This window comes from Staurois parvus, unplaced genomic scaffold (genome assembly GCF_062004578.1).
Source record: "Staurois parvus isolate SC_StPar_1 unplaced genomic scaffold, SC_StPar_1.0 ptg000796l, whole genome shotgun sequence".
Classification (NCBI taxonomy): Eukaryota; Metazoa; Chordata; class Amphibia; order Anura; family Ranidae; genus Staurois; species Staurois parvus.
The window spans coordinates 926,813-949,364 of record NW_028318592.1 but is presented as its reverse complement, the minus strand read 5'-3'; the positions used below and the strand labels follow the sequence as shown (position 1 = coordinate 949,364).

Below are 22,552 nucleotides of genomic sequence, written 5' to 3'. Positions count from 1 at the left end.
GGTCTGAAGAGACTCACTTAGAGGAGACCAGGTGCTCCTCACAGAGACTGCGTTACTGATCCATTAAGAGACTGTTGCCACTCCAGAGACAGTAGAAAGTCCAGGGTCCTGCATTTTAGTACAGAATTTAGGAAGTTGTCCGCAGAGTATTGCTTCAAGTCAAGTTGGGCATCCCATATACCCCTATCCAAGTTGTTTATCCCCAAATAAAACAACAAAAAACAAGCCCATGGACTGGTTGCTGACTCTGGATAAAAAATTGGAAAAGGCGTGTTGCCTGGCCATACAGAAAAATAGGGGGACCCAAAACTAGTGGCTCCCAAGGGGGTAGCGTTACACCCTCTTCTGAGCTGCATTGCGGTCTCTCCTCTCTCGACTTGTGTTGACTTTTCACGGGAGGTAAGAATATGGATTATTTGCTGCCTTGCTCTTTTTTGTGATGGTAACCTGCAGCGCACACCTGGGCCTAGAGCCTGTAGGTCAACATTACACTGGGGTACAGGGCCAGGACAAGTGGGCAAAAAATAAATAAATCCAGAAGGAGCAGCTGCCCAAGCATAGTGTTTTAAAGCTGGATTCTAGGTATGAATATTTTTATACATAGTTGTATTGGCCCAGCTTGGACCAACATAACTACGTAACTATGAATAAACCATACCCGGACAATGGCAGCTGGAAATCAATGAAGAAGACACCCCTGCTTCCAGGTCATGCACCGAGCCACCGCCCTGCTGCATTGTGAACCCCGGAGCTCAGCTGTTTGGTACAGCCATCATTCAGAGAAAGCCTTCTCTGATTGGACAAAGTGGAGAGGCGGGGGGGTTTAGCTCACACTCTCATTCTACTACAAGTCTTCCAATTATCATCTGTTTAAAAACAATAGACTCAATGCAGTCCCCAATGATGTGAGACACCCACAGTGATCCTGGTAGCCAAAGACCATGTGATCTCTTGCCTAGGCTACAGGTCACATGAGGGTGCTTGGCAGCTTGGGATAAGGAAAGAGATACTCTGCACTCAGAATAATAATGTGATTGGATAATGCTGACTTATGCTGTAAGGATTCTCGGGTGTAAATTTAACCGACACTTTAATGTCTACAACGCATCGTGAAAGAACATTGTGATGTATGTGCTCGGGGATACAGGCAATGCCGCTGTTGCTTCGGATATAAACTGCGGCACATTGCCTTCTGTTAAATGTCATCGGGGATTTTCTGTACTTCGTCCTGCTTGTCTCAGCAGAAAGCAGATTGCAGAGCCGTGCCCTGTGCTGGTACAATGCCAGTCAATATATGGACGAGTTGTCATACAAAGTGCGCAGGAGAAACCGCTCAGCTTATATTCATTTACACAGATAGGGGTAGACTAAACCTAAACCACTGCATTATGATAGAGAGATAGATAGATAGATAGAGAGATAGATAGATAGATAGATAGATAGATAGATAGATAGATAGATAGATAAATGAATAGACAGATGGATAAATAGATGGACAGAAGGATAATACATGATGGATGGGTAGATAGATAGAAAGAAAGCAAGAAAGAAAGAAAGCAAGAAAGAAAGAAAGAAAGAAAGAAAGAAAGAAAGAAAGAAAGAAAGAAAGAAAGAGAAACTTCACATCAACAACATCTCCAAGATACACCCGTTTTTTTAACATCTGAAACCACTAAGCAATTTATTCACTGCCTTGTTATCTCTCGCCTTGACTATTGTAACTCCCTCCTCATTGGCCGAACCCATCGCAGGCTATCTCCTCTTCACTCTATCATGAATGCTGCTGCCAAACTCATCCACCTTACTAACCGTTCCATATCTGCCACCCCTCTCTGCCAATCCCTCCACTGACCTCCACTCAGTGTCCTCCACCCCTCTCTGCCAATCCCTCCACTGACCTCCATTCAGTGTCCTCCACCCCTCTCTGCCAATCCCTCCACTGACCTCCATTCAGTGTCCTCCACCCCTCTCTGCCAATCCCTCCACTGGTCTCCACTCAGTGTCCTCCAACCCTCTCTGCCAATCCCTCCACTGGCCTCCTCTCAGTGTCCTCCACCCCTCTCTGCCAATCCCTCCACTGGCTTCCCATTGCCCAATGAATAAAATTCAAAACAATAACAATAACATATAAAGCCATTTATAACTCTGCCCCAAATTACATCACCGATCTTGTCTCCAAATATCAACCAAACCATACTCTCCGCTCCTCCCACGACCTCCTGCACTCTAGCTCCTTTGTCTCCTCCTCCCATGCTTGCCTCCAGGACTTTTCCAGAGCTCCCCCCATCCTCTGGAATTCTCTACCCCAATTTATCAGACTATCGCCTACTCGGCCCACTTTTAGGCGATCTCTGAAAACCGATCTCTTCAGGGAAGCCTATCCTGCCCTCAGCTAATAATGGTATCTTCTATTCCTCCTATCAGTTCATCCCCCCCAGTTACTACCTTTTGTACCACTAGCCCCTCCCTCCTAGATTGTAAGCTTCAAGGAGCAGGACCATCCTATCCCTCTTGTAATGAACTGTATTGTTGCTGTATTGTCTCTCTTTATATTGTAAAGCACTGAGCAAACTGTTGGCCCTGTATAAATCCTGAAGAAAGAAAGAAAGAAAGAAAGAAAGAAAGAAAGAAAGAAAGAAAAAGAAAGAAAGAAAGAAAGAAAGAAAGAAAGAAAGAAAGAAAGAAAGAGAAAGAAAGAAAGAAAGAAAGAAAAAGAAAGAAAGAAAGAAAGAAAGAAAGAAAGAAAGAAAGAAAGAAAGAAAGAAAGAAAGAACTCCTCATTAGCCTACCTCATCGCAGGCTATCCCTACTAACCGTTCCATATCTGCCACCCCTCTCTGCCAATCCCTCCACTGGCTTCCCATTGCCCAACGGATAAAATTCAAAACATTAACAATAACATATAAAGCCATTTATAACTCTGCCCCAAATTACATCACCGATCTTGTCTCCAAATATCACCCAAACCGTCCTCTCTGCTCCTCCCACGACCTCCTGCTCTCTAGCTCCCTTTTTTCCTCCTCCCATGCTTGTCTCCAGGACTTCTCCAGAGCTTCCCAGAAAGAAAGAAGAATGAGAGAAAGAAAGAAGAAAGAGAGAGAGAGAGAGAGAAAGAAAGAAAGTAAGAAAGAAAGAAAGAAAGAAAGAAAGAGAAAGAAAGAAAGGAGGAAAAAAGGAAAGAAAGAAAAAGAAAGAAAGAAGGAAAAAAGGAAAGAAAGAAAGAAGGAAAGAAAGAAAGAAAGAGAGAGAGAGAGGGAGGGAGGGAGGGAGGGAGAGAGAAAGAAAGAAAGAAAGAAAGAAAGAAAAAGAAAGAAAGAAAGAAAGAAAGAAGGAAAAAAGGAAAGAAAAAGAAAGAAAGAAAGAAAGAAAGAAAGAAAGAAAGAAAGGAAAGAAAGAAGGAAAGAAAGAAAGAGAGAGAGAGGGAGGGAGAGTGAGAGAGAGAGAGAGAGAGAGAGAGAGAAAGAAAGAAAGAAAGAAAGAAAGAAAGAAAGAAAGAAAGAAAGAAAGAAAGAAAGAAAGAAGGAAAGAAACTAAGAAAGAAAGAGAGAGAGAGAGAGAGAGAGAAAGAAAGAAAGAAAGAAAGAAAGAAAGAAAGAAAGAAAGAAAGAAAAAAGGAAAGAAAGAAAGAAAGACAGAAAGAAAGAAAGAAAGAAAGAAAGAAAGAAAGAAAGAAAAAGAAAGAAAGAAAGCAGGAAAAAAGGAAAGAAAAAGAAAGAAAGAAAGAAAGAAGGAAAAAAAGGAAAGAAAGAAGGAAAGAAAGAAACTAAGAAAGAAAGAAAGAAAGAGAGAGAGGGAGGGAGAGAGGGAGGGAGGGAGAGTGAGAGAGAGAAAGAAAGAAAGAAAGAAAGAAAGAAAGAAAGAAAGAAAGAAAGAAAGAAAGAAAGAAAGAAAGAAAAAAGGAAAGAAAGAAAAAGAAAGAAAGAAAGAAAGAAAGGAAAGAAAGAGAAAGAAAGAAGGAAAAAAGGAAAGAAAGAAAGAAAGAAAGAGAAAGAGAGAGAGGGAGGGAGGGAGGGAGGGAGGGAGAGAGAAAGAAAGAAAGAAAGAAAGAAAGAAAGAAAGAAAGAAAGAAAGAAAGAAAGAAATCGTAAAAGTCAGAAAGTCAGATAAAAAAGAAATGACTGCTCTCCAGACTGCAGCAAGTATTCTTGAATATTATATAGCGGGGGGTCACCTCTGTCACTTTATGTGTAAAACACTTTCCATTCCAAAGCCATTTAGTGAATAAGGTGATGATTGCTCTCTGTACTTCCTCTGTTTATTGTTACATTCTTTCTGTTGTTTATAGAACATAGGACATGATGATGAGTCTATTGACACTGATCACATCCACAGCTTACACAATAAAATATAGAAATAAACAATCATGGGTCCTCTTCTCCGGTACACTGAGACACAATGCACAGAACACCTCCTTCCAGGCTCTTTATAAGAACATTCTCCTTCTCAGCCGGCGCCATCAATATTTCATCGTCATAAGTGGAATCTAATAATTTCTGGTGTTTATTGACAATCTGGATAATTAGCATATTTGCCCAGCCAGCGATCTGCGATATGAATAATGCAGGGCACGCTGCGTGCTACTACGTAGCGGGTGTTCACTGCAGAGCTGGCGAGATGAATTATTCACACTCACAATCTGGCACACACTGTACCAGAACAGCGACTGCTGCAACCGCCAAGGGTGCGCCGTACAAGTTCCATATTAGGAGGGAAGCTTCAGATGATGAATTGTATTTACTATACAGGGCCGTCACACATACTATTCCACCCGCCGGTTTTGTCTATTTTTTATGGAGAATTTAAATGTAATCAAAAATTCACTTTACTGTTTGAATGATGTATTATAAAAGATGAACACATTTGTCTTCTTTCCGTTCAACTGGAAAACAGCAATAATACAGTGTCTGACGCCCTCACCAAATATGTACCTAAATCACCCCCTCATCATATGGGGGCAGAGAGAACTTTTTCTTGGATTGCATAATGTTCATATATTTATTAGTCCCACCCAGGGGCGGACTGACCATTTGGAAACTCGGGCACTGCCCGAGGGCCCGGGGTCAGTAGGGGGCCCCATGAGATGCCCCTGGTACCTTTTTCATAGGCTTTTTTGAGTTTGGGCAAGGACACAGGGGCCCCATGATCCCCTATTGCCCGGGGGCCCCATGAGTTGTCAGTCCGCCCCTGCCCCCACCTGTTCAATTGCTTGATAACACAAATTGCTAATCAGCCAATCACATGGCAGCAACTCAGTGCATTTAGGTATTTAGACGTGGTGAAGACGACTTGCTGAAGTTCAAACTGAGCATCTGAATGGGGAAGAAAGGGGATTTAAGTGACTTTGAACGTGGCGTGGTTGTTGGTGCCAGACGGGCTGGTCTGAGTATGTCAAAAACTGCTGATCTACTGAGATTTTCACGCACAACCATCTCTAGGGTTTACAGAGAATGGTCCGAAAAAGAGAAAATATCCAGTGAGTGGCAGTTGTGTGTTGATGTCAGAGGTCAGAGGAGAATGGGCTGACTGGTTCCAGATGATAGAAAGCCAACAGTAACTCATGTCAATATGGACCAAAATCTCTGAGGAATGTTTCCAACACCTTGTTGAATCTATGCCACGAAGAATGAAGGCAGTTCTGAAGGCTAAAGGGGGTCCAACCCGGTACTAGCAAGGTGGACCTAATAAAGTGGCCGGTGAGTGTATATATTTATATGACATTTGTACAGACCACATTTTTTTTTGTACTTTGTAGTTTTTTTTTAACCCCTTCATGACAGAGGGAAAGACAAACTGAACACAATGTTGACATGTGTTAGTAAATTTGTACATATCATCGCAACAACTTAGGGCAGCTTCACATGGACCCGGTGCAATCCCACTGTGCTTTGGGTAAGGCACAGCTGACTTCATCGAAGTCCCACAGTTTTGGTGCACTTTCAGAAAGTGCAGGCAGGGCCGATGCTTCCACTAGGCAAACTAGGCAGCTGCCTAGGGCACACTGCCACGTAGGGGCGAATAGGGGGAACCCCAGGCCAGCACTCTCTCTGTGTGGAAAGCCGCCACGTCACGAATGATCCTCCAGCTGAGAGGAGGGGCGGCAGAGGGGAGGAAGAAAGGCCAGAGGAAGATGCTGGGTGTCTGTGGCCAGTGTAGCAGCTGAGCTGCAGTCCCTTCTAGTGTTCCACTCAGACTCTGTCCCTTACTGCAAGCTGACTGGCGGCTGCTGATGGTCACTGTGGAGTTCCAGCCCTTCCTGCGGAGGTAGAGGATGTCTGACTCTGTGTATGTGTGAGTGTGACCCGGCCGGCCATCCATCCCATGTTCAATGTGTCAGTGAGTGATGACATCATTATGATCCCCCAGCCTGCTCTTCTAGTGTCTGCTGATCTGTGTCAGTGTTGGTGGTGGTGTGTTGTGTCAGATCTGTCACTGTGTGGGATCACTCAGTTCAGCTGCTTGCTGTCACAGCGTACTATCTCCCCCCATTGCCTGGGGAATCCCAGCCTGGGATCTGTCAGAGTGTGGATCCATCATCCTCCACTCACTGCAACTGTCACCCTGCCACTGCCAGCCACAGATACAGTCTGTCCGTGACGCGGATTATGTCTTTAACCACTTACCCTCCTGAGGATTCCCCCCCTTCCTGACCAGGCCATTTTTTGCGATATGGAGCTGCGCTAATTTTACCTGACAATTGAGCAGTCATGCAACGCTGCACCCAAATTAAATTTATGTACTTTTTTTTCCCCTGAATTGAGCTTTCTTTCGGTGGTATTTTATTGCGCTATAAAAAAAAAGACCGACAATTTTGAGAAAAAAACAATATTTTGGACTTTTGCTATTAAACATGTCCAGTAAAAAAAAATTTAAAAATCAAATTGCGTCATAAATGTACACCAAAATGTATTCTGCTCCATGTCTTTGCTAAAAAAATCACAATATGTGTAAATTAATTGGTTTACGTGAAAGTTGTAGCATTTACAAATGGCGGTATAGATACTGGGATTTTTTTTCTACTAGCATTGGCGGCAACCAGCGACTTTTAGCGAGACTGCAATGGACATTCTGACACTGGGGGGACGGACGGACTGATTTGGTGTCACTGACATGCCCAGTGACACCAATACAGTGATCAGTGCTAAAAAAAAAGCACTGACACTGTATTCAATAAATGGGTAAAATAAGTGAGCGCTACAACAATCATAAGCAGCCAAAGCACCAAAAGGCAGACCAAAAACCTCCAGAATAATCAAGGAAAACAAAAAGGTGCGGCGCTGGAATCCCTAAAATCCAATTAAAATACATACATATACATTGCGCTTAACCCAAATGTGGATATAAAGTGGCAAACGTGCACAATGCAAGGTAAAAGTGATATTGGTGAGCACTATCAGTGTGCTAGGTGTTCATGATCATAATCAGTCCTAAAAACAGTTCATAAAGTGCTTTAGAAGTGATGATCCATCTGAGAGGGTCTCAGACAAGTGCTCCTTACAACATTCTGGTGACGTGCCATGAAATTGTTAGGTATACGTACTCACTCACACGGTCGTGGCGGCAAAGGCATCACTGCGGCTCCTCCTCGACGCGTTTCGTGCTAAGGCACGTATTCATGAGGGGTATGCTTGTACTCGGGGGTATGCTCGAGCATACCCCTCATGAATGCGTGCCTTAGCACGAAACGTGTCGAGGAGGAGCGTTGCGCATTGACGCCTTTGCGTCGCGACCGCATGGAGGTCCAGCGGCCATCTTAGCATCTCACATGGTCAGTGTTTTACTTGTTTTTTGCTTACAATAAATGAATATTGCTTGGAAATACTGCACTATGGGTTTCCTTCTTTTTGGCTCCTTGTGAGCAGATACCTGTACAGAGCCCATCCCGGAGTGAGGCCTTAGGTGCTGCAAACTGCCCAGGGAAGGGGATCAATAACGGTTTGTGACCAGACCAGGCTGACCCGGTTCTAAAGGAGATTCCAGCAGACATCCTTGAGCTTAACATATACATATATGCGCATAAAGGTTGCGCATCTGGTGAGTGCGTATTCCTAACAATTTCACGGCACATCACCAGAATGTTGTAAGGAGCACTTGTCTGAGACCCTCTCAGATGGATCATCACTTCTAAAGCACTTTATGAACTGTTTTTAGGACTGTGTATGATCATGGACACCTAGTACACTAATAGTGCTCACCAATATCACTTTTACCTTGCATTGTGCAAGTTTGTCACTTTATATCCACATTTGGGTTAAGCGCAATGTATATGTATGTATTTTAATTGGATTTTAGGGATTCCAGCGCCGCACCTTTTTGTTTTCCTTGACTGACACTGTATTAATGGCACTGGGTAGGAAGGGGTTAATATGAGGGGCGATCAAAGGGTTAACTGTGTGTAGGGAGTGTTTCACTGTAAGCACACTGCTCTGGATGGCTGATCTAGCTATTTTTTTAATATTATTTTGAAAAAATCGTTTTTTTTACACGAAATGCAATGGGGCTGACTTACTAAAGGCAAAGTGCAGTTGCTCCAGAGCTTAGTAAATGAGGAAAATAAAAAAAACAGCATTTTTGCTTGCACATGATTGGATGGTGGACGTCAGCAGAGCTTCTGCTCATTTACTAAGCTCTGGAGCAACTGCACTTTCAAGATTGCACAGTCTATTCGCCTTTTATTAAATCTACCCCATAGTATTATTGCTGCTTTCCTGTTAAAAGGAAATAAGACACATATGTTCATCTATTATAATACATCGTTCAAACAATAAAGTGAATTTTGGATTACATTTAAATGCGTGACGGCCCTGTATAGTAAATAGAATTCGTGATCTGGAGCTTCACTGAGTGCACAGCCTATTTTCCTTTAGTAAATCAACCCCTATGTGTGTATGAAGACATAGGATAACATGCTGGAAAGTTTACTGGCTATAGGAAAAAATGCCTGACGCTCAAAACAACGGCTTTAAAAACACCCAGTGTGTATGAGGCCTATATAGTAGGCAATACAATGTATCTTTTTCTGTATTCAAGAGTAGAAAAAAACACAGGGGTGTGCTGTACACTTCGTGATCACTGATTTTTTTTTTTTCTTGAACTTGCAGTGGTGCACAAAAACAAAACACCTGTAAGTGAACCAAAAAACTGCATGTGCAAAATACACACAAAAAAGTGCATTAATCTTCTTGCAATTTCCATGATATTCTCAGCAGAGTTTGTCCTGTCACCTCTTCCACTTTTCTTTTATCCCGCCCTAATAAGTGTTTTCCCCCAGCCAGGGGCGGACTGACCATTTGGAAACTCAGGCACTGCTCAAGGGCCCGGGGTCAGTAGGGGCCCCATGAGATGCCCCTGGTACCTTTTTCATAGGTTTTTTTGAGTTTGGGCAAGGACACAGGGGCCCCATGATCCCCTATTGCCTGGGGGCCCCATGAGTTGTCAGTCCGCCCCTGCCCCCAGCACAGTCTATGTCATTCATGTTACTTTCTTCCTCCTTCAGCAACAGTAAATCTTAAAGCTGTCAGCCGATTGGCCTTTGGTGACTCTGATTTTAGGTTCCATTCACACTTGTATGACTACAAAGCCATAAGACTTTGGAGTGCAACTTTGACGCAACTTTGCCGAAACTTTGGATGGCTGCAACTTGGATACGACTTTGGCTTTCATTAATGATAATGGGCAGCTCTTGCGAACTGTTCCATGTATAACATTCAGGTGCAACTTTCATATGACTTTTGAGGGTTTACACTGCAGTCTATGGCACTCAAGTTGCGTGAAAGTCGTACCATTGCCAAAGTAGTGCATGAACTACTTTGAAGTCGCTGCAACTTTAAGTCGTACATATTTAAACGCTTGTCATTGGAAAACATGGAGTACGGCCAGGGGCGGACTGACAACTCATGGGGCCCCCGGGCAATAGGGGATCATGGGGCCCCCGTGTCCTTGCCCAAACTCAAAAAAGCCTATGAAAAAGGTACCACGGGCATCTCATGGGGCCCCCTACTGACCCCAGGCCCTCGGGCAGTGCCCGTGTTTCCAAATGGTCAGTCCGCCCCTGGGTACGGCTTGTCATGCAACGTTAATGTCCAAAGTTGTATGAGTGTGAATGAAGTCTTAGGCACAGTGCCGAGAATAGAGAGCAACTGAGCATGTGCCAAACAGGGTAAGAAAGGAAAGTGAATTACTGGGTATTAAACCGGAGTTCCACCCAAAAGTGGAATCTCTTCTTTTCTGCCTCCACCCCACCACTGTCACATTTGGCACCTATTGGGAGGGAGCGAACTCAGCTGGAAGTTTGGCACCCCCCTGCAGCCCTCTGGGACACTTCCATAGTCCCAGAGTTCTGCAGCCTATTCGCAAAGCGCAGCACGCCGGTTTCCCTTACCCTAGGTTCACATCTGTGCGGGTGGTGCCGCTGCAGATCCGCACAGAAATCTGTGCAGCCGCCCCACCCGCACAGAGAATTGCGGACCCGCGGGCATCATCAGCCCGCACTGGAAACCGCAACCGTACTGGTAACCAAGGTTCCCGTGCGGGCTGCGTTTCCAAAGAAGTACAGGGACTTCTTCTCTGCGTGTCATGGGCACGGGGGTCCATTCAAACGAATAGGCTCTCGTGCCTGTGCAAAATGCGTCCCGCATGGCCGCATAGATGTGAACTGGGGGTCAGTTAGGATGATAACAGTCGACTGTAGAATTGACTCAGGGTGAAGACACTGCTGGACCACCACTGGATCCCTGGACAGGTAAGTGCCCTGCTATTAAAGGTCAGCATCCGAAGTATTTGTAGCTGCTGACTTTTAATTTCGGGGGGGGCGAAACTGCACATTAAGCAGTATAGGCAGTTATTTTAGAATTTTTACATATCTTTACCTGCAAAAAGGGCCAACATGAAGTGATCTATTGGGACTTCATTTTCGGACTAAAGTTCCACTTTAAGCTGATCTTACGGGGCTCTCCCTTTACAACCAGAAGCTGAATAAAGGTGGGATAGCGGGGTGCAGGGGCGGACTGACCATTTGGAAACTCAGGCAATGCCCGAGGGCCGGGGTCAGTAGGGGGCCCCATGAGATGCCCCTGGTACCTTTTTCATAGGCTTTTTTGAGTTTGGGCAAGGACACAGGGGCCACATGATCCCCTATTGCCCGGGGGGTCCCATAAGTTGTCAGTCCACCCCTGGCGGGGTTGAATAAAAGTGGGCATATGGGGGGCAGTAAAGTGAACCTGTTGATTTGCCTTACTTGGTACTGATGTAGTCATTGACAATAAAATATTCACATCCTCATTGGATACCTTATTGGCGGTGTTTGGTGTCAGCGCAGCTTCGTCCTTCACGGTAGGTAATGTAGTTTGCTCGGCGTCTCTCCCTGGAAGAAGAGAACAGAACACATAAAATGACACCAATCTTTGGATACACATGATATATCACAGACAGTTTTACATTGACCTGAGCCGACATTGGCAGATTGTGCACATTGGGGCAAGAAGAGGGGCGGAGGTCCACTTTAAAGAATAAACTCACATGAGCTCCTTGCAGTCGGAAAAGAAACAGACGGCAGCAGCTCACCAAAGACAACAGGTTCTCTTTAATGAGATGATTCAGCGCTGACTTTAACTCTTCTCCAGTTTCTATTAATAAAACCATCTGATGTCTTAATATAACCTTTTCAGGGTTTCTTTTTTCTCCATTTCAGAAGCGGAAAAAGAAACAAATGTGCAAATGAGCTCATCTGTACTAAAAAACTATGAGTTGTCTGATGGTTCCCGGTGTCAGTGTTTTCTGAGATGCTGAGCTAGAGCAAGGATCAACAGAATGCAGACGTTCAAGGGGATCAACCCAGGGGCGGACTGACAACTCATGGGGCCCCCGGGCAATAGGGGATCATGGGGCCCCTGTGTCCTCGCCCAAACTCAAAAAAGCCTATGAAAAAGGTACCAGGGGCATCTCATGGGGCCCCCTACTGACCCCGTGCCCTCGGGCAGTGCCCAGGTTTCCAAATGGTCAGTCCGCCCCTGATGCTGAGCTAGAGCAAGGATCAACAGAATGCAGACGTTAAAGGGGATCAACCCAGGGGCGGACTGACAACTCATGGGGCCCCGGGCAATAGGGGATCATGGGGCCCCTGTGTCCTTGCCCAAACTCAAAAAAGCCTATGAAAAAGGTACCAGGGGCATCTCATGGGGCCCCTTACTGACCCCGTGCCCTCGGGCAGTGCCCGAGTTTCCAAATGGTCAGTCCGCCCCTGATGCTGAGCTAGAGCAAGGATCAACAGAATGCAGACGTTAAAGGGGATCAACCCCAACAGTGCGCTCTTACACCATCTGCTCCCTTGTGATCCGGTAAATCTACCATTGGAATTGTTTTGTTATATCTGTTTGAAACATTCAACAAATACGTGCTGATCCTGCCGAAAATCCGGTGAGCTCTCTAAATCTGCAGAGAACATTAAGCCCTGGTTCACACTAATGCGGTGCGGAATTCGCAGCGTTTTCACCGCATCAGAATCGCATGCGAACCGCAGCGGGTGTGTACATTAAGATAACAACTCCCTGAAAGAGATCCACAAAAAGCAGTGCGATGTGCAGAATCGGATCGCATAGGTGTGAAAACTATAAGACAATAGATCCATCCCCTCCCAGATATCATTCAATGCTGGTACTGGTCACAGAACAAGCTTACCTCCTGTACACACTACTTATGTGACTTGTACTGGAAAATGTTGTGAATATATCATCAAGAAGAATGTTATTATATTACCAATTTAAACTCATACAGTTGTAGGAAAAAATCTGTTTCTGCTCCGCCAAGCTGCTTATGAGATATTTCCCATTCAATGCACATCTAATCTGTGAGCAGATGGAGCATAGAGCCCAACCGTTCCCTACCTAGAATGGTATTCTACAGCCGGTGCCGGGACACTAAGGCTGGGTTCAGGGGCGGACTGACAACTCATGGGGCCCCCCGGGCAATAGGGGATCATGGGGCCCCTGTGTCCTTGCTCAAACTGTTAGGCCCCTCCCATACCTCTTCTCTCTGCACAGGCTATGTATACGGGCAGCACAGTGGCTAAATGGTCAGCACTTCCGCCTGGCAGTACTCAGATGGTTGGTTTGAATCTCAGCCACGGTACCACCTGTCTGGAGTTTGCATGTTCTCCCTGTGCCTGTGTGGGTTTCCTCCGGGTACTCCGGTTTCCTCCCACACTCCAAAGACATGCTGGTAGGTTAATTGGATCCTGTCTAAATTGCCCCTAGTATGTGTATGTATGAATGTGAGTTAGGGACCATAGATTGTACGCCCCTTGAGGGTTAGGGACTGATGTGAATGTACAATATATATGTAAAGTGCTGCGCAGGGGAGGACTGACAACTCATGGGGCCCCTGAGCAATAGGGGATCATGGGGCCCCTGTGTCCTTGCCCAAGCTCAAAAAAGCCTATGAAAAAGGTACCAGGGGCATCTCATGGGGCCCCCTACTGACCCCGGGCCCTCGGGCAGTGCCCGAGTTTCCAAATGGTCAGTCCGCCCCTGATCCACACTCTTGACAGATCCCAGGCTGAGATTCCCCAGGCAAAGCCTATGAAAAAGGTACCAGGGGCATCTCATGGGGCCCCCTACTGACCCCAGGCCCTCGGGCAGTGCCCGAGTTTCCAAATGGTCAGTCCACCCCTGGCTGGGTTCACACCTATGCAGTTTGTGTTTAATCCATTTCTGCAGTGCTTTTTGCGGTGGGTTTTGCGTTTTTGCTCATGCGTTTTTGATGCTTTTTACATGTTTTTTTTCCAACCTGTTGCTCGGCAGATTAAACCGTAAAACGCATCATAGTAAAAAAAAATGCACTAGATGCATTTCTGCGGCATCTCCATGAAAGTCTATAGAACCAAAAGCGCAATGTTTTGTATTTAAAAAAATCCCTGACTCTTTCCATAAAACGCACCGGGTAATAACGTGGAGATGAGAACCTGTCCCATAGGAAATCATGTTAAATGGACTGCTGTGCGTTTCCGCAAAACACAACGGAAAACGCTTAGGTGTGAACCTAGACTAAAGGAGGAGAGACTACATATAGAACCAGAGAACCCCAAACAATAGTGAGGAGCTGAACTGCCTTGGGTCTGGTTCTGCAGGGTTCTGATGCCGAACCACATTGAAATCAATGGGAGCCAAATCTGGCATATTAAAAATGCCCATTTTCTGGCCCAATAGGCAAGGAGGTGTTAAAAAAAATAGCTCAGGGAGAGGTGAGGGACTGCCCTGGGGAACATATTCCAAGGAAAAAATGATTTAAAAAAAAAATCCATTTGGCCTGAAGCAGTTTTTTAAATGCTTAAGGTGAAGCAATAAAAATGTCCAATTCCTTTAACTGCTTTCCGACCCGCAATACTGCAGACGAGCGGCTTGTACAGGCACAGCAATGCACCTGTACATTGCGGATCCTTCCCGGGTTTCAGGGCCACTCCCTGGAGATGTTACATAGTTACATAGTTAGTCTGGCTGAAAAAAGACAAAAGTCCATCCAGTTCAACCATAAAAAAAGTCATAATCCTATACCCACAGGCAATCCAGAGGAAGACAAAAAAACCCAGCAAAGCATGATCCAATTTGCTCCTGCAGGGGAAAGAATTTTTTCCTGATCCCTCGAGAGGCAACCGGATATTTCCTGGATCAACTTTACGTATAAATGTTATATCCAGTTATATTCTGTGTATCTAAGAAAGAGTCCAGGACTTTCCTACAGCAATCCACTGAGCTGGCCTGAACCAACACTTGAGGGAGTCTATTCCACATTTTCACAGCTCTTACTGTGAAGAAGCCTTTCTGTGTTTGGAGATTACATTTCTTTTCCTCCAGACGTGAAGTGTGCCCCCTTGTCCTCTGTGATGACCTCAGGGGGAATAAGTACACCGAGTTCACTATATACACCACTGATGTATTTATACATGGAGATCATATCCCCCCCTTATGTATTATACATGGAGATCATATCCCCCCTTATGTATTATACATGGAGATAATATCCCCCCTTATGTATTATACATGGAGATCATATCCCCCCTTATGTATTATACATGGAGATCATATCCCCCCTTATGTATTATACATGGAGATCATATCCCCCTTATGTATTATACATGGTGATCATATCCCCCCCTTATGTATTATACATGGAGATCATATCCCCCCTTATGTATTATACATGGAGATCATATCCCCCCTTATGTATTATACATGGTGATCATATCCCCCTTATGTATTATACATGGAGATCATATCCCCCCTTATGTATTATACATGGTGATCACATCCCCCCTTATGTATTATACATGGAGATCATATCCCCCCTTATGTATTATACATGGAGATCATATCCCCCCTTATGTATTATACATGGAGATCATATCCCCCCCTTATGTATTATGCATGGAGATCATATCCCCCTTATGTATTATACATGGAGATCATATCCCCCCTTATGTATTATACATGGAGATCATATCCCCCCTTATGTATTATACATGGTGATCATATCCCCCTTATGTATTATACATGGAGATCATATCCCCCCTTATGTATTATACATGGTGATCACATCCCCCCTTATGTATTATACATGGAGATCATATCCCCCCTTATGTATTATACATGGAGATCATATCCCCCCTTATGTATTATACATGGAGATCATATCCCCCTTATGTATTATACATGGAGATCATATCCCCCCTTAATCTCCTCTTTCAGTAGAGAATAAATTCAGTTCCTCTAATCTTTCCTCATAGCTGATCTCCTCCATGCCTCTTATCAGTTTGGTTGTCCTTCTCTGTACTTTCTCCAGTTCCCCAATGTTCTTTTTGTGAATTGGAGCCCAAAACTGAACTGCATATTCGCTGGGGGTTGGTTGTGTTCTATTTTTATGTTACATATTTGGTTTTGGGTTTAATACCCCTTTAACACTCACCTGTGCTCAGAGAATGGATATCATGGTCGCCTCCAAAGGAGAGGTTCCGCGTCAGCTTGTTGCTGTCATTCTTCTGGGCGGCGATGGTGGTCGGGCACAAGGAGAATCTGCGTCGGAGGAAGTTCTCCTCCTTCATTGTGTGCGCTGGCGAGGTTTTCTGTTAATGGAAGGGATCATATAGAAATGGATTACAAGGAAGAAGAGATGGAGATGTCAACAAATGATGGTAATTGTTACATTGAAATATCTGGCTCATTGGGCTAAAAATATTGATTCGTTTTCTCGCTGTGTTCACACCCTGACCTGCACACCCTAACCCCTACTTGCGCCCCTTACCCCTACCTGCACCCCTAACCCCTACTTGTGCCCCTTACCCCTACTTGCGCCCCTTACCCCTACCTGCACCCCTGACCCCTACCTGCACCCCTAACCCCTACTTGAGCCCCTTACCCCTACTTGCGCCCCTTACCCCTACCTGCACCCCTGACCCCTACCTGCCCCCCTGACCCCTACCTGCACCCCCGCCGCCATTGCAAACCGAACTCTTATTCCACAAGTGTCCTGTTTCTGGGGCAGGTTTGGTAAAGAATTACTTTACACCCCGGTCACATCAAGCCCGACTTTGAAATCGTACGACTTACAGTGAAGTCGGAGGACAGGCCGATTTCAGGTGCGATTTGCAAGAGGAAGGGAGGAAGGAGGAAGAAGGAGGAAGCAGAAGAAGGAAGAAGAGGAAGGAGGAAGAAGAAGGAGGAAGAATAAGAGGAAGAAGAAGATGAAGGAGGAGGAAGACGAAGAAAGCAGAAGGAGGAGAAGGAAGAAGAAGAAGGAGGAAGAAGAAGGAAGAAGAAGGAGGAAGAAGAAGGAAGAAGGAAGAAGAAGGAGGAAGAATAAGAGGAAGAAGAAGATGAAGGAGGAGGAAGAAGACGGAAGTAGAAGAAGAAGAAGGAGGAAGAAGAAGAAGGGTGCAGAAGAAGACGGAAGAAGAAGGAGGAAGAAGGAGGAAGAGGAAGGAAAAAGAAGAAGGAAGAAGAAGGAGGAAGAAGAAGGAAGAAGAAGGAGGAAGAAGAAGGAAGAAGAAGCTAATGGATCACGTTCTGCCTCAGAGGAGGACAGGGGAGACATCCAAGGTTAGTAAAGAGGACCTGTCATTACTGTATGCTATAACATCGTGGGCTATTGGCCTCCTGTATGACAGCAATAAAGCTAATTTGAAAAAAAAATTAATTACATGTAAAACATAAAAAACTGTCAAGTCTCTGTACTCCATACTCCAAGTCTCCATACATATATAAGAACATAAACTCATGCAGCGGATACCCCTATGTACAAAAATAAAGACTGTGCTGCATGTTACATATCACCACAAATGTTGGAGTGACAGCGGTAATTCTAGGGCCTTAATTCACAGTTGATGCTAAGCTGATGATCTGTAGGGGCTTTTACAGTGTCACCTATGGAAAATATAGGGGACTAAAGTCTGTCACTGTTTCATGGGGGTACACAACTTTAAGACTTGACCTACTGGGTAGTGGTGCATGGAAATTAAAATTCTGGACTGAAACTGAAAATTCAGGATACACTTGGCCAAAAACTGAAACAGTTTTTTTTATATGTTGTATATATAATTATATTGTATTAGACTTTTTAATTAATATCATGAATTAAATTAATATGATTTAAAAACAATACAATCCAGTAATGAAAAAAATAACTTTTACTGAAAGTAACACAAAAAAAAAATGAAAATTATATAAAATTAAAAAAACCTAAATAGAGGTGGTTTTGCATTGAAATCAATAGGGGCATTTTTGCATTGAAGTCAATGGGACGCAATTTTCCATTGAAATCAATGGGATTCGATTTTACATTGAAGTAAAAAAGGATGCGATTTTTCATTGAAGTCATTGGGACACAATTTTGCATTAAAGTCAATAGGACATAATTTTGCATTGAAGTCATTGGGACACAATTTTGCAAGAAGTCAATTATCATTATCGGCACCTTTATTTTTTCTATTCGCAAAGCGTTGATAACCCTATTTTTGGACGATAAGTTTCGGTGCCCGATATATCGGTGCATCACTAATACTGGGCTATGTTTTTACTTGTCACAGCCCCAAACAACAAATGCCCCCCCCCCTCGGGTTCATGGTCTACAAGCTTAGGGGAGCCTATGCCCAGCAGTCACTCAATGGTCAAAATCATTGCCGCTGTCACTACTATTGTCAGCCTTGTAACAGAAGCCTGTGTGCTGGAGCTCCCTCCCCTGTCACTTTTTTCCCAGGGAAAAGATGCCAAACTGCCTCCCCCCTCCGGGTTCCTGATCTGCAAGCTTAGGGGATCTTATGCCCAGCAGTCACTTGTCAAAATCACTGCCACTGTTGCTACTCCTGTCAGCCTTGTAACAGAAGGAAAGTGCCCCCATCCTTATAGCAAATCATTGCGCCCGGGGCAACCAGCCCTCCTGCCCACCCCTTGTCCCGGCCCTGAATCCAGCACCCAGGGCAAAGATACCAAACCCCCCCTGGGTTCATGAACTGCCAGCTTAGAGGATCCTATGCGCAGCAGTCACTCATCAAAATCACTGCCGCTGTCGCTACTCCTGTCAGCCTTGTAACAGAAGGAAGGTGCCCCAATCCTTGCAGCAAATTGCGCCCAGGGCAGCCGCCCCTCCTGCCCATCCCTTGTCCAGGCCCTGTACAGAAGGAACCTCATTCTATGCGGAAGCAGTGGTCTCTCTGGAGTTGTCTGATACTCCCTCCCTGCTGAATCAGAGCTAGAGCTCACCAATCAGCAAAGCTCACACTTCCTCCTGATTGGAGAGTTCTAGATTTGACTCCCATTGAGCGGTGGACCTCTGTAGAGACACCACTGCTTCCCCACGGGGAGTATGGGCAGCGTGCTGGCAGAGGAAAGTCTTTTTTTAAAGGATGCAAAGCAAACATGTGACAAGCATTCGAAATATTATGAAAGTGACCTTGCGCTGTAACAGGCGCTCTTACATAATCTCCGCCAATAGCGGCGCAGCCTTGGAAGTGCCATTGAGCGGGGCTGGTGCCGCGATGGGATTGTTTTGCCGCTCTCCAGAAGATAATCATTATTCGCAGATTCTCCGCACGCCATGTCTATGACTAATGTCACTGGCTGTGTGCAAGTTGCCGGAACAAGATTATCTCTATGAAAAGCTTCTAAATTTAGACACCTCGGCGCTCGATAATACATCAAAACTGTTTTCCTATAAACCCCCAGAATTCAGAGAGGACGGCGCCTATTGCTCTGATTACATAAAGCCACTCAGGGTGCAATCTTCGCCTGTCATTTTATGTTTGCAGAAACGCTGCGAGGCGCAATCAGGCATGGACCACCGCTAGCCCCCGGCGGGAGCAAGTGTCACGTCAGAGCCGAAGACGTCACCCACTGGTGTAACATCAGCCACCCAATGTATCCAAGATTAAAGGGGGCTTTAGACCTTCCTTCCCTGCATATATGGGGGGCTATATATTTGATCTGAACCCAATCCGGATCACTGTCATTTCTCTCTTCTGCCTCCTTCCTCTGCAATCAGCATGAATCACTTCTGACAAATTTTCCTGACACCAAAAGAAAAAAGGTGATGAATGGGAGCTCCAGCACACAGCCTGTGATTGACAGCCTCAGCTCTGCTCCTGTGCTGTGTAAGGGGGGGGGGTGTCCCTTCCCTCCAATCAGCTGTCAGAGTTCTCCTCAATGATGTTACCTCAGCCCGCCCCCTGCTTTTCATAGCTAAGAGTATAAAGTTTGCACTTTGAATGGATGTAGAGAAGAGAAGACTGCAGATAAACAGGTACAACGTATGTAGGAGGATGTTTCATCTCTGTGTATCACCTGAGGCCAGCCACTTCACTGAGTATAACAGGGGTGGACACTGGGTATAACAGGGGTGGGCAACTGTGGCCCTCCAGCTGTTGTAGAACTACATGAGGCATTGCAAAACTGACAATTACAAGCATGACTCCCAAAGGCAGAGACATGATGGGACTCGTAGTTCACCAACGGCTGGAGGGCCACAGTTGCTGACCCCTGGGGTATAAGCAAGGGTTTTATTGCCCAGTCATAGCGGTTGCAACTTGCCATGCGATTTGCCATGCGATACAAGTTTCAAATCCCATGGCAAGTCGCACCCTATTGTCCACAATTGAAGCAGTCATATCAGTGAGATTCTGACTTGGTCAAAGTCGCACCGATTTTGAAAGTAGTGCGACTTTCATAGACATCTGTGTCTTGCAAGCCTCTCTGATGTTACTTCAGCCCCCCGCCCCCTGCTTTTCAGAGCTAAGAGTATAGATTTTGCACTTTGAATGGATGTAGAGAAGAGAAGACCGCAGATAAACAGGTACAACTTATGTAGGAGGATTGGTTTCATCTCTGTGTATCACCTGAGGCCAGCTACTTCACTGGCTATACAGAAGGGTTCACAACCACTTTAATGTGTTAATGTCATTTCAAAATGTTGTTTTCAGTCTACATTCCATAAACAAAAATATAATATAACCTTGCAGTTGAAATATATATATAAAGGGAGTTTCCTTACTGGCCAGAGGATTGGTATTTCTGTCCATCCAGTCCCTACATTCACCCTACCACACAGTCCTGTCTTGCAGGGACCAGATCCTTCTCTGCTGCAGTTTCACTTTCACTTACAGGTCCACTCCCCGCCCCCACCTTGTGACTGGACTGTGAAAGGTAATGCAACAGATTGATGAGCTCGTCTCTATTTCTCTCTGCTCTCTCCTCCTTTCAGCATGCTCCTTGCCTTGCAGCACACCTGATTGGCAACTGTGCAGGGGCTGCAAGAGGCTGACACCAGGTCAAAGTCAGGTACTTACACATCTTGTATACAAAAAAAATGCATTTACAGAGGATCTTCAGTCAGATTGAAAAAAATTCTAAATTAGCAGCTGCAAATACTGTAGGTGCTAACTTTTAATAAAAGGACACCCACTTGTCCAAAGATCAAGCGCCGTCCTTACCTGGGCCGGTTATTCGCCGGTCTTTGGGTCACCGGTTCCTGTGTGTTTAGCGCGGGAAGCCGGCTGTGACTCCTTGCGGCTGCACAAGCGGCTTCCCACTGTGCATGTGCGAGCCATGCTGTATTCTGTGAATGGTCCCGCAGCTGCATGGGACCTGTGACATGTCCTAGGAGACTGTGGGCAAAGAGGTGAGGGGGGGAATTTTCTGCTGGAATTGCCCCCCAACAAAAAAAAAAAGCCCAAGTATCGGGGGGGATTAGGGTAGGAGGACATAAAGTTGAACTTCCCGTTTTGGGTGAAGTTCCGCTTTTAAGACGTATTAATGAATATAGAGGTTTGTTGGATAGTTTTTAGACAAAGTAACAGCTTGGGGATGAGTCAGCCTGGAGAGTGAGGATAACTCAGGATGGGCGGAAGGCTCTAACATAGGGGTGTCAAACTGGCAACAAACAGATCAGGGCTTCTAGAACCCTCCCCCCTCTCCAGAAACCTGGTAGCTTTCTGGAGGAAGGGTGGAGGAAGCCCAGATCTGCATGTTTGAGGGACCCTGGCCAATCCCCTGTCAGAAGGCTGGAGATGGTGACCAGGGCAACCCTCAAATGTGGCAGAGCCTGGGGGGAGGTGGGCAGTGTCAGGTGGAAGATGGACTGAGAGGGCGGCTGAAGTGAGGAGCCTGGGAGGAGGCCACAGGGAGGTGAACCCACCTGCAGGCAGGATTCTAGAAGGGAGGATCTCCTCTGTCCCATCGTCTCCTTGGGAGGACAGCCTGTGAAGCAGGGAAGAAGCCAGCCCAGCATAAGGCTTGAAGGCAGCCACCAGGCCCGGATTGGCCATAGGGCACACCAGGTATGCTTCCGGTGGGCCGGGGCTACCGGGCTTAAGATGATCGGGCCGCACAGCGGGAGGTAAGCGGCAACCGCAGTCTGGCCTGGGCTACTACAGTCCGTGGCCGCCACTCACCTCCCGCTGTGTGGCTATGCCTATAGCAGGGCCAACAGGAGGAGCGCCAGTGACAAGCAGGAAGCGCTGCTGACACAGGGACACCTCCTCAGCTGGCTGCTGCACTGACACAGGGACACCTCCTCAGCTGGCTGGCACACTGTTACAGCTCTGTAGCAGCGGTGGATTGGACTGTCTTGTTGCTGAATGGCCTGTCTCTTTGCTGGACGGGCTGTCTCTTTGTTGTATGGTCTGTCACTTTGCTGGATGGGCTATCTCTTTGCTGGACGAGCTGTCTCTTTGCTGGATGGGCTGTCTCTTTGCTGGATGTGGCTGTCTCTTTGCTGGATGGGCTGGCTATTTGCTGGGCAGGATGTCTCTTTGCTGGATGAGCTGTCTCTTTGCTTGACAGGCTGTCTCTTTGCTGGATGTGGCTGTCTCTTTGCTGGGTAGAATGTCGTTTTGCTGGATGAGCTGTCTCTTTGCTGGACGGGCTGTCTCTTTGCTGGATGTGGGTGTCTCTTTGCTGGATGGGCTGTCTCTTTGCTGGGCAGGATGTCTCTTTGCTGGACGAGCTGTCCTTTGCTGGATGGGCTGTCTCTTTGCTGGATGTGGCTGTCTCTTTGCTGGATGGGCTGTCTCTTTTCTGGA

General features: G+C 45.8%; 1 protein-coding gene across 3 annotated transcripts in view; it reads right to left on the bottom strand.

Annotated features, from left to right (window-relative positions):
* Positions 1-22,552, bottom strand: part of OSBPL5 (oxysterol binding protein like 5) — a 176,950-nt gene that overhangs the window by 102,053 nt on the left and 52,345 nt on the right. For all 3 annotated transcript variants that reach the window (XM_089654761.1, XM_089654759.1, XM_089654760.1), the window contains exons 2-3: positions 15,952-16,108; positions 11,286-11,359 (exon numbers count right to left, since the gene is read on the bottom strand). In XM_089654761.1, the coding sequence (XP_089510887.1) occupies positions 11,286-11,359; positions 15,952-16,108 (231 nt within the window). The remainder of the gene's footprint in view (positions 1-11,285; positions 11,360-15,951; positions 16,109-22,552) is intronic.